This window comes from Ceratosolen solmsi, unplaced genomic scaffold, assembly GCF_000503995.2.
Source record: "Ceratosolen solmsi marchali unplaced genomic scaffold, CerSol_1.0 scaffold1, whole genome shotgun sequence".
Classification (NCBI taxonomy): Eukaryota; Metazoa; Arthropoda; class Insecta; order Hymenoptera; family Agaonidae; genus Ceratosolen; species Ceratosolen solmsi.
In genome coordinates, this window is record NW_011948415.1 from 13,416,500 (window position 1) to 13,428,348 (window position 11,849).

At 32.6% G+C, this 11,849-nt stretch overlaps 1 protein-coding gene across 1 annotated transcript in view; it reads right to left on the reverse strand.

Annotated features, from left to right (window-relative positions):
- Nucleotides 1-1,682: 1,682 nt before the first annotated feature.
- clu (clustered mitochondria protein homolog) overlaps nucleotides 1,683-11,849 on the reverse strand; it is a 20,977-nt gene continuing 10,810 nt past the window's right edge. Inside the window, exons 2-16 of the mRNA XM_011508108.1 lie at nucleotides 10,136-10,419; nucleotides 9,410-9,832; nucleotides 8,773-9,139; nucleotides 8,026-8,162; nucleotides 7,650-7,930; nucleotides 7,012-7,138; nucleotides 6,698-6,872; nucleotides 5,532-5,767; nucleotides 5,346-5,487; nucleotides 5,045-5,250; nucleotides 4,586-4,792; nucleotides 4,073-4,516; nucleotides 3,619-3,891; nucleotides 3,353-3,478; nucleotides 1,683-2,796 (exon numbers count right to left, since the gene is read on the reverse strand). Coding sequence (XP_011506410.1) covers nucleotides 2,089-2,796; nucleotides 3,353-3,478; nucleotides 3,619-3,891; nucleotides 4,073-4,516; nucleotides 4,586-4,792; nucleotides 5,045-5,250; nucleotides 5,346-5,487; nucleotides 5,532-5,767; nucleotides 6,698-6,872; nucleotides 7,012-7,138; nucleotides 7,650-7,930; nucleotides 8,026-8,162; nucleotides 8,773-9,139; nucleotides 9,410-9,832; nucleotides 10,136-10,419 — 4,136 coding nt within the window. The 3' untranslated portion in view covers nucleotides 1,683-2,088. The remainder of the gene's footprint in view (nucleotides 2,797-3,352; nucleotides 3,479-3,618; nucleotides 3,892-4,072; nucleotides 4,517-4,585; nucleotides 4,793-5,044; nucleotides 5,251-5,345; nucleotides 5,488-5,531; nucleotides 5,768-6,697; nucleotides 6,873-7,011; nucleotides 7,139-7,649; nucleotides 7,931-8,025; nucleotides 8,163-8,772; nucleotides 9,140-9,409; nucleotides 9,833-10,135; nucleotides 10,420-11,849) is intronic.

Consider the following 11,849-nt stretch of genomic DNA (forward strand, 5'->3'; position numbering starts at 1 on the left):
CGCTTATTTATTGCAATCGATCTTTTATGAAAAGTTTTATAATGATAATTGAATAGATTGATTAATTGTTTAGAAGTACGTTACGAAAACGAAAATTCTCATTTTATAAGTAGAAACGTTTAAATAATCGTTGAAATTACAAAGTGAAAAACTTAACTATTAAGCGTTATTGTGTTGAAAATTATATGTCAAATTACATAAGAAATTAATTACAAGATAATTATTATATGAATGCATGAATATAATATTCCAAATCTACATTCGCTATTAATATGCTTTCCATTACTTTTTGCAAAAAGAAATTTTCATTTCCTCTTATTAAATGGACGAGAGGCTCCATTGCACCCACGTGCGGTCTTTGTTATGTAATATGTTATAATATTAGTAAAATTTTTCGGTTAAATCAAATAATTTGTTAATTTATTTGTAAATTAAATTGCATTCAGCACGCAATACAGAAATAATATTCATAATTACAAACATTAAAAAATGTGCAGAGAAAGATTAATAAAATTTTTAATAACAACTCTATTCGCTGCCATTTAAATTCAAATATAACTATATATATAAAAATCACATATTTTTTCTTTGTTCGGCCTTAATAAGAAAAAACCCATTTACATGCAATTATATATTCGCGAGTAATAGTGCAATTTCATGAAGTTTCGGTACAAGAATTTGTAACATTTTACCATAAAAACACACGAGGTTGTAAAAATATCGACAAGTATACACACTATTGAATAAATCAATAACTTTCTAACAGTCTCTTTATTTTACTTTTATTTATTTTATTTTATATTTTATATTTTATATTTATTATTATCTTTTTTTATTACTTTTTTTTTATTATTATTATTTTTTTGTTTGTTTGTTTGTTTGTTTGTTAGTTTGTTTGTTTGTTTTTGAAGTACCTGGCTAGAAAATTGTAAGTAAAAATTTCAGAATAAATATGATATTCCGATTCGTAATTTCTTTTTCAAATCACTCTTTTGCTCATAAGCATTTATGAATTTTTAATTTGAAACATTTCATTGGTTATAATTTAATTTACAATGACTTAATAACATTCGCGTAGCTGAAGATTATTTCAAGGAAAACATATAAATATTCCATTTCAACAATTTTCCGATCAATAACTTTACTGTATGAAATTTATTGAATAAAATCATATTCTAATCGTATACGAAGAAATTCGTTAAGTTTATTGAATGGAACAAAGGAAAAAAAAAGAAGAAAAAAAAAAAACAAGTAATCAAAAAATTAATCGGATGATAATTTAATTTGGCATAATTAGTTTAATAAATTGGAACAATTATAATTTTACAGCTCGTAGCTTATTCAGTATAAATATTGGAATATTGCGCATAAAGAAATTTCTAGCCAGTATGAAAAAGAACTTAATCGCTTAATCGTAATTTTAATGTTCGTACTATCTCGAAATCCATTCGTCTACATTATTCTTTTTGCAACGTGGCACTTGTAAATCTATCAATATTTCTTGATAACAAAATTTTGGATTTTATGTACTAAATCGGCAGTAATACATAGAATCGGCATCATCTTTAGATTTCTGCTTTCAATGGTTAGTCTATCATTCTCCTTTCTGCAATTGAGCGTCTCAAGGTAATAATTTGTTTGCTTGTTTTATTATTTATTATTTTTTTTCTCCCCCCCCCCCTCCCCGTTTGTTATTAAACATTAAATAACAACTGTTATTAAAATCGAACACCTTTGTTCTACAATATATGCAAAGTCACAAATCGAGTTATAAGCTATCGGAAACCAAGTAGTAGAATGATATCGATTATTATTTCATTATAACTTTTCGCTCTCCATAAATTAAAAAATATTGCAATAAAAGGAGAAAATTAACATTAATACTCTAATAACTATACAGCGATCAAGAAGTGTAAAATTAAAAATTTAAAAAAAAAAAAAAAAAAAAAAAAAAAAAAAAAAAAAAAACAACCTTGTAAAGCCACGTAATAAGCTTCCTACATTAAAAAGACTAGGATTGTACGTTATTTATCGAGGAGGAGTGCAATGAGAATGAAGTCGGGCGCGCGTAGTACGGCGATAGGCAGCTCAGCTTTCGGCGACCACGATCTGCTGCTCCTTTGTCAATTCCTTGATCGGGCCCTTAGCTAATTCCTTGATCGAGTCCTTGAGATCGATTATCTGCTCGTTGGTTAGCTCCTTGATAAATGCCTCGGCTGGCTCGATGAAGGTCGTCACGTTGTCGCTCGACTCCTTTATTGATTTATTGTCGGATAAGTCATCGATGCCGTTGAGGAGGCCGTTACCTTTACTCGATGTCGTGGGTTGGCGCTTTGCGATCTCCGCCTTGAAATTCTCGATGTCTTGCTGACTGATTTGCACGAATAGAATGCCGTTAATGACGTTGAGCATGTCGAGGACGGAGCCCATGCTCGGCGGCTGAATCTGTATCGGGGGCAAGCTGACGCCCGTCTTGCCCGTATAAATCTCGTTCATTTTCTTCTGAAGGACGACGGCCTGCTGGGTGAGGTGGCGCAGACAGTCGCTGCTCTCGCGCGTCTTCTCGTGATCCTCGCCGAGCTGCTGCTTGTAGATGGCGTAGGTTTCTTTCTCGTTGTTGAGGGCAGCGCGGAAGTCGCCCATGCACGATTGGGTGCGCGCCACAAGGTGATACGATACGGCGACCTTCAAGGAACGCGAGCCGTGATAACGCAGATTCAAGGCCAGCGCGTGCTCCAGGAAGCGTAGCGAGAGCTCGTACTCGCCGACCGCGTGCAAGATTAGCGAGATATTGCTCTGGAAGTGGAAAATTGCTTAATATTAGTCATAATGCTCGAAGGAAGCAAAGGAAAAATTATCTTTGCCACGTATGAAGAGCGAAAACAAGAAGAACAAAGTACTTTTTAATAAGAAGTAAATAAATCCTTGGATATAATAGCACTTGACGAGCTTGTGCAATCATCGTTATCTCGCATTTAAAATTATTTGCAAATCGGTACCGAAAAAATTCTTTATTACTGCAATTATTCGATATTGCATTCAATTGTATTCGATTGGACGAATAATTTAATTTAATTTAATTTAATTTAATTAAAAAAAAAAAAAAAAAAAAAAAAAAAAAAAAATATATATATATATATATATATATATATATATTTACAGTTAAATAAACTGAAAAAGAAACGTCAATTTTTCTAAAGTTTAGCATTTCGTTAACGTTAATAATTCAAACATAGAACGTGAACTTTTATTTTTATGCACACCAACCAATCTATCTAGATGCATCTGCTATTGAAATCACGGAGAAATGATCGAGCGCGTCTACTTTAATATATTTTCAAAGAATACTTACGTCGAGCAATGCTACTTCTGGATGATCTTCGCCACATACGAGTAATGCGAGATATCTTGCTCTGTACAAGAGTCTTAATGATACTGACACTTGACCATTAGCAAACGAATATAAAGCCAAATGAATCTGAAATGAAAATGCTTGCCTTATGATTTTCGATCTTAGCTATACTTTCAATATTATATACTAATTTCAAGGATTTCGTGAATTAAATGCTCTAGTGGACAATAAAAATACAATGTTTTAACTAACTATAAAATTCTTACGTATTCGATAATTGTGTAAGGATGATCGATGCCGTTAACTCGTTCGGACATGAGAGCAGCTTTTTGTTGAGTTGCAAGAGCTTCCACGTGATCTCCCATAATATAATTTAATCTTGCCAGCATTCGAAGACATTGGGCTATTTCAGGGTGCATAGCCCCATAAACATTGTTTAACAAATTAAGAGCTTCGTTAATAACTTCATAACCATCCTTTAAGTATCCTTGCTGTATCTTCGTTTGTCCAGTTGTATAAAAATTGTAAGCATCGCTTGCCTGTTAATATATAATCGTTTGAAAACATCCCACAAATTAGATATATTAGATTTCAATTTACACTGTTTAGACAATTTATTATTAATCGCTTCTGTTTACCAAAACAAATTACAACAATTCTTCGATAAGAAAAAAAAATAAAAAATAAAATAATAAAGCCAAAAAAAAAAAAAAAACGTACCCTTGGATTAATGTGCTTAACAACTGGAAAGATATTTAATATATCCTCTTCGAAGAATGTCGCACGATTCTTATTCTCAAAATTATACTCTCGCAATAGTATTTGAATACCAGCCTTAATACAAAATGCCCTCAACAATGAAATCTTTTGTAAATGAAAATGTTCGATCGTAACATCGAGAGATTCAGGCGTAGGAACTTCCCAATCATAGTAATTCTTTAAATCTACTTTGATCTGCTGCCAAAGTGACTTCGACGTCAGTGAGGCCCATTCAACTTCAGATTGTTGAGGCCCATTGCTCCTGCCTTTCCTCTTATTGCGTCGTTTCGCCGTTTTGCTCTGTAATTCTTCAAGATTTTGTTGCGGATGCATAAGTTGAGTGGATGACAGAAAACAATTCAAAAAGTGACTGATTGCAGCGGATAAGCTCATTAATTCAGCCCCCTGAAAACTCGTTGTTAATACATTTTCTTTTCTTCAAAATATTTGTACACATTTTTTTCATTGCCTTACCTGCATGTATGAAATAAAAATATGTTTAGCAGATCTCAGAATCAATTCGGAAACGGCTATTCGATGTAGATACTGTAATTGACTGACTGCAGCTAACATTGATGCCAATTTACCAAGGTATCGAACATTAATTCCTCGTCCGTGTAAGGCTTCTATTAAAGTATTGCCATCCATAGCAGCTGGAGTATGATCCAAGCATTCGCGAATCTAGAATGAAACGTTCGAACGCGATTTTAAGATTTTAATAATGCCAATGGTGTGCAATGTCGTATAGGCCATATGTCATTCAATATCTAATAAAATACTATGTGCTTTATACTTTAAGAAAACTGCCAAAATATTCGAGGCACTTTCATCGTCACGAAAATATTATTAGACTTAATTTTATGCTTAATAAGATTTGTTTTTAACAAATTTCACAAAGAACACGTATATTTACGACATAAATATACTACTTACAAAAGTAGGCAGTTGAGTAGTTAATAAAAAGTCTGCAGCATCTTTGACAAGTTGCCTTTGCTTCTTTAAAAGCGGTCCATCAGGATCCGGATGACGCACACCCGGTGAAAAAACGTCTGGATTGAATTTTACATCGAATTCTGTCTCGCGTAAGCTTCCAACTGCCGCTGCTGCCTTTCTTACTATTTCTTTTGTACTTTCTTCCACTACGTATTAGATAATAAAACGTGTAATTATATATATATATATATATATATATATATATATATGTATAGAAAAATAATACAACAGAGGCACTTACAATCTTGTTTTTCGCCACTAGTAATAGAATCGGTAATAGTTTCAACAATTTTTTTTGCCTCATCGGCTTCAATCGATGATTGATTAGAAGTTTCTTTATTACTATCGATAGCCATGTAATTTTGATCTTCTTTTTTCTCTTCCTATTAAAAAATTGAATACATATCATCATCAACATTATTTAAACCATTGAAAATTCATAATTTTTGCTTATCCTTACTTTAGCAGAAATTTCTTTTTCCTTTTGCGTTCGTTTGGCTGACGTAAATTGTTTCAAATGTACAGCGGCGTGTTTAATAAACTGAATGTATCTTGTTTCCACAAATGAATCGATTAATTCTTGACGTAGGCAAGCTAATTTGTGCTTATGCTCAATTGGAAAGCCCAAAGCTCGAGCTTCCTTACTTAATTCAACACCTTCTACTAAAATAGAGTAAAAAATAATATTCATTTTCTCGTTCACATTAAACGTGTATAACCACCTAGTATAGCGTAAGTTTTACTTTTTCTACTAAACAACTTTATCAGCTAAATTATCAATGCATGTTGTCTTTAATTTTTAAAAATTAAAAAATAATCATACAAATTTTATACAAATTCCAAATTATGCATACTGCGCAATGCATCAACATAATTAACAATTATGCAACTTTCATAATTATTAAACTAATTTAGGTACAAAGTTTTATTGAATAATCTTAGAGAGATTTCAATATTTGTATATAACTTTGTATATAACAAATATATAAATTTGGTGTTCGAATATTTTTTTATCTTAAAAATATTTAAGATTTGGTGCAAAGGTGATCTTTTAATCGACATATTTAAAATTTCTTCAATAGAATTCAATCGTTTCTCCATTTGCGTACTCATTTAAGCGTAATTTTCCATTTAATAGAGCATCATATATATTTGCACCTCTTAAGTGTTTTCCACCGTATCGAACAACCACCGAAAGTTCCTAAAAATCTACGCCAAGAATATCCAATAAAAAGAAATAGAACTTGAATCCGTGATATTTTCTAGTATAACCCTAAACTTCTTTAAACTCCAATTGTCCTCAAATCTATATTACATTTATTTAAAGGCACTTGTCTCTTATCTTATGCGATTATCGTTAAAAAATGCCCCAAATTCTAAATTACTCGTCTATTATTTAATTATATATAAACCATAAGATACAACCAATTTATATTATATATAAATCAGCCTCTGACTATAAACTCAATAGCCTTTAACGGCTCTTACACTTTTTTGCTTCCATACTTTGGACATTTTTTTATTACAATTTTCTTTCGTATGTGAAATTAAACGAGACTTGTAATTTATGTGAAATATTGTTTTTATAATTACATTTTAAGAAATTAACGTCTGGAGGAAACGTTCTTAGTAAATCCAAAACATAGTAACGAGAGTCATTGCCAATAATTCCTTTGCATTCGACACTACTACAAAGCTCCACTTCCTCATCTGCGGCATTAATAACTTTGTGTGGAAGAATTTTTAGTTGAAACCCAGCTTTATTCAACTAAATTCAATAAAAATAAGTTCATTAATAAAAATACTCTACATTTCGTTTTTTGTTTGTTTGTTTTTTTTTTTTTTTTTTTTTTTTTTTTTTTTTTTTTTTTTGTTAAGTATATTCATTAGATTAAAAATTTATTTACAAATTCGAGATATTTGGGATGAGTCAAGACCGTTTTTCCAAAATCAATAGAACCATAGACCACAGATTGCTCTTGCTCGCGTTCTAAAATTCCTGGAATAATAGATTGTGCCGTAACACGATATCCTCTGTAATAAAAATAATTGATACGTTAATTAATTTGCAAAATTAGCATGTTTTTTATTTTAATAATCTACTATGTATTTCCGTGATAATTTTTTTTATCCCAGACGATAATAGAGAATGCGTTGAATTTGTGAAATTTATGTGAGAATTCGTAAATGATCTTTTAACTTTGACGAGCACATTAAGCGCAATTTATACGAAATTACCACGAAATACAAAAATGACCAATTTCTAAATGATTTATTCTTTGATAAATTATACCTCCAAATTTTATTACGAGACACAGCTTAATATAACATTGTGCTCGCTTTAAAATACTAAAATTACACAATTGTTGAAAGACTTTGTATTGCAAAAGAATATAAAATAATAATAATAATAATAATAATAATAATAATAATAATAATAGCAGTTACGATAGATCGTGCGTTTCTTTTACGTAAATTTTAAATAAATTTCTACAAATTATTAATATTTATTATCCAACTATTGGGGTGGATCGTCAAAGCTTACCTATAATCTATAACAACAGTTCCAAGTGTGTAAAGCCCAGGAAGATCGACCGTTGCGTATACTTTGACACCCTGGAGATCGTTACGGGGTGCGACAAAAGCAGCGGCATCTCCCCCCAATTCTTTATAATGCTCGCGCACGTCGAAGCCAAGCGAAAAAAAAATATTGTTCCAAATAAACATTTGCATCTTCGGCTCCTCGCCCGGATTAATGGCCATGACATTGCCATCGATCACAGCGACTGCACCTCTCGTCGCGGCTGCTACAAAATCGCTGTGCACCTGCATATACATACACACACGCATATACATACATAATGCACTGCACATATTACGTACACACACACAAGCGTAACGGCAATAACTTTAATAATTACCTTAAAAATTGCTCGTTCTCGCAGTAGTCTTTCTGGAAGATGTTTACGAGGTAATTCTCTCGTCGTCTGTAATTCCTCGTTCCAATCTCTTGTCTGTCCGGGTATATGTTCTTCGTAGCCAAGTTTCGAGGTGAACGCTATTAATGACAGTTATTAAATGAAATTATTAAACTCAATCCTATTGTAAATAAATTACTCCTTAAAAATGTGGTAAAAAAAAAAACGAAGATGAAGAAGAAAAAAGTCGAAAAAAGATAAGTTATAAATATTTTTTTAGAATCCTGTAGTGAAAGAATAAATAAATCATAAATTGTATGCTTATATAATTTACGCGTAGCTATTTGTTGTTAAGAATTTTTTTTTTTTTGAGCCATTTATGAAATATTAATTTTATAAATCCATAATGAATTGACGATTCAAAAATCATGATAAATATCTCTGATAAAGCAGTAGCTATTGATTAATATTTCACTTTTTGACTATGCGTGTCCAATTAGATAAATTGATGTTTAACATTAAGCACCAATGACACCAACCGAATGCGTATTTTCCAATGAAAAGCAAAGTTCTCCTGCCTCGATAAGATAAATCTCAATTATTTTCTACGTATCAATGATATTTACTAAACACTTGGTGTATCGATAGTATTGGTGGCACTCAATTCAATTACCCAAGGCTTAATACAACATTGCAAGAAATTTTTTAAGGCTATTTCGTAAGACACGAAGAACATGAATCGAAACTCACTGTCTTCGGCTCGTATGGCGTCGATGGTGTGCTCGATCTGAGGTGCGCACCAGGCGTAAAGCTGATAAGGCGTGGCCACTCTCTCGAAGGGATGCCGCTGAGTACGACGTCGTTGCATCGAGGCAAAGCCACGTTTGAACGACGGACTTAGCTGGTTTAAGAGTTCGATAAGACTATGGCAGAGATGACTGGGCGTCGCTGGTTTCGGATTGAACACTTCTTTGCTCGACTGATTAACGAAAAAGCCACGAGCGCAGGCCGTCAAGTAGTATTGCTTCTCCTCTAGCGTCACCACGTGCAGATACATTAGATCGCCGTGAAGCTTCCGGTAACCTGGTGGTGGATTCCAGCCTGACGTCGTCAGAACCTTCATAAAAGATTTTTAGCGGCTTTTACACTTTGCTAATTACACTATTTTTGCAACGTTTTAATTCAAATTTAGTTAAAAAATTTATGCCGTTCTTATGCTACGTTAATCGTTATCATCCGTGGGATACCCTTGGTGAGACGAACGGCAACGAGTGATTATTACGATTTTAATGAAAAGCTCAATCGAGTTCGTTTAAAAGCATCACAAGTTTGCAAAAGCATCGGATCTACAAGGTTTAAGCTGCCAATATCGCATGGGATATTATACCTTCAAACACGGTGGATACTTCTGCTCCTTGACTTGTGGCTGCAAGGGCATCAGTGGTCTGTCTTTACCACCGGGTATAATATAATCCGGTGGCGTGCAGTCGACCGAGTCAGCTCTTGACTTCTTCTTCTCGAGGATGTCGCCGTGAGTGACGACGTTTAAAAATGACAGACTACTGCACTCGAAGCCGTTGTAAGCGTCGGCTGGATCGATGGATTTCAGGAGATCGCGTACGTGTCTCACGTGTATGCGCGCCTCGCGCATCGTGTAAGGTTCTTCGACGACCTTAATTATCGAACCCTCCTTCAAGCCCTCGATGTTCTTTAATTCGGCAAAGTTGTCCAGTGTATTGCCGTCGAGCTGCAGTGAGAAGCAAGTGCGATGGCACGTGTCCTCGCGATCCATCAATAGTTGATGTATTTCCTAAACGTAATGCCAGGCAATGGTTACTTTGGTCTTATCGCTCATTATGTTTCCTCCTCCTCTCCCCCCCTCCCCCTCCCCCACCCCCTCCCACATCCAAAGAAATTGAAAAATACTTATTATTAATAAGCTCAATAAAAGTAATGCAACAATTAAATATCTAAATAAATTAACGGCTGAGTTCTACCGAGTTGTACTCCCTTATTTGCAATTACAATGATGTTCTTTTGTTTAGTTATTAATTAATTGATTGTGGAAAAGGTTTGATCGAAAAATTATACGATAATGAATGTTAATATTAACCTGAACAAGTTCCATACTTGAAACTTGAATGTCGAAAGGTTCAGCTCCTGGACTAACGATTTTGACATTAAAACCCATATCTTGAATAAACACTACTTCCTGTTCGTTAGCAACTTCCTTGTCCTTATCTTTATCATTTTCCTCTTCGTTTTCATCTGTGCTGTTAGTAATAACATTGTTTTTTTCTTTTTCACCCTCCTTCGTAGCCTCAACTTCACCTTTCTCAGGGATATTTTCGACCGAATTACCGGCACTACCGATTTCATCTCCATTTTGCTTGTTTACTGAAATAACAAAAAATATTCTGTCATATATTTACTATATTAAAGCAAATAATAATTACATAATATGTAAATTGTATATATTATAATTTTATTTTAAATAATATAAATTATTGGGTGCCATTATTACAAATTCAATTATCTTATAAATATTTCAAAATCACGCGCATAATAAACGTTCAAACTAAATAAGTAAATACATAAAAATACAAGTTTTATGGGATCATTCACCCTTTTCAACTGTTTTTACGGATGAACAGAAGAAATACATACCGCTTACTCTTATTTTAGAACATATTCTTAAACAAATTTAATCTTATCTGCACACCCGAAATATATTTTTCTTCGTAATATACAAAATTCGTAATTTAGAAGACTATAATGAATACAAAATAATATAATACAACGTGTCATTCAAAATTTCATTTAAATCTTAAATCTTGTGATCGCCGCCATGTTCCTGAAAATAGTCTTAAAAAAATAAAACCGCAAGGTAAATCGATTTGCGATTTTATTCTTATAGCTTAAATATCATTGATATGAGCAGCTTATTAAGAATATTTTTCACATTCACTTACTTCTTCACCGCTCTAAGTTTCAAAAATTAACATACCAAATCGGTAATTTTACCAACAAATACTCAAAGTCGAGCATACCATTAAAACTTATTTATTAAAACATCAAATTTATTATACACATACAAGTGTATCTAAAGGATTCAAATGCTTGTTCGCATCACTTATCATGATAGCAAAGTATCACGAGTGTCAAGGTTTGTCAAGGTTTGAACGAGGAAATAAAATGATACAGCTATGTTCGAAAGAGCATATTTACATATTTACAACAACGGGTAGGAACGGAGTGCGTAAGAGTTAGTATACGGATTGGTGAGGAGGGGGGATGTAACGCTTGCGTTAAATCTCCGATGATTCGGTGATTTACGATCGTGGTCCCCTCTCCCCATTTGCACGGTGATTCGCGGATACGACCAGTTCGTGATTAAAATCGATTTTTTGCTAGTATTACTTCTAGTAATCGATATATGGAAAAACGAAGACAATTGTCGTCATAATATAAAAAAAATTAATCTCATACAATCGCAGATATGTTCTTATACAAGTAGGCACGCATAAGAAAATTAAAATTGTATCTTTGAAAAACATTTATGCTTATGCATATAATAATAAAATTGGTTGGTAATAACCAAAACAATAATTTTTTATTGTAACATAAAGCTTGCAATTTGTAAAAAAAAAAAAAAAAGTAAACGTAGTTTATAATGAAATTGGTATAAGGATCGTAAAAATATTTAATACAGTTTTAATTTAATGATATTCAATGTGTTTTTTTACGATCATGATATAAACTGTATTCCATTTAAAAATTTTTTTTTTTTATTATCGAACTAAAATCATTTTGCTTATATAATAATA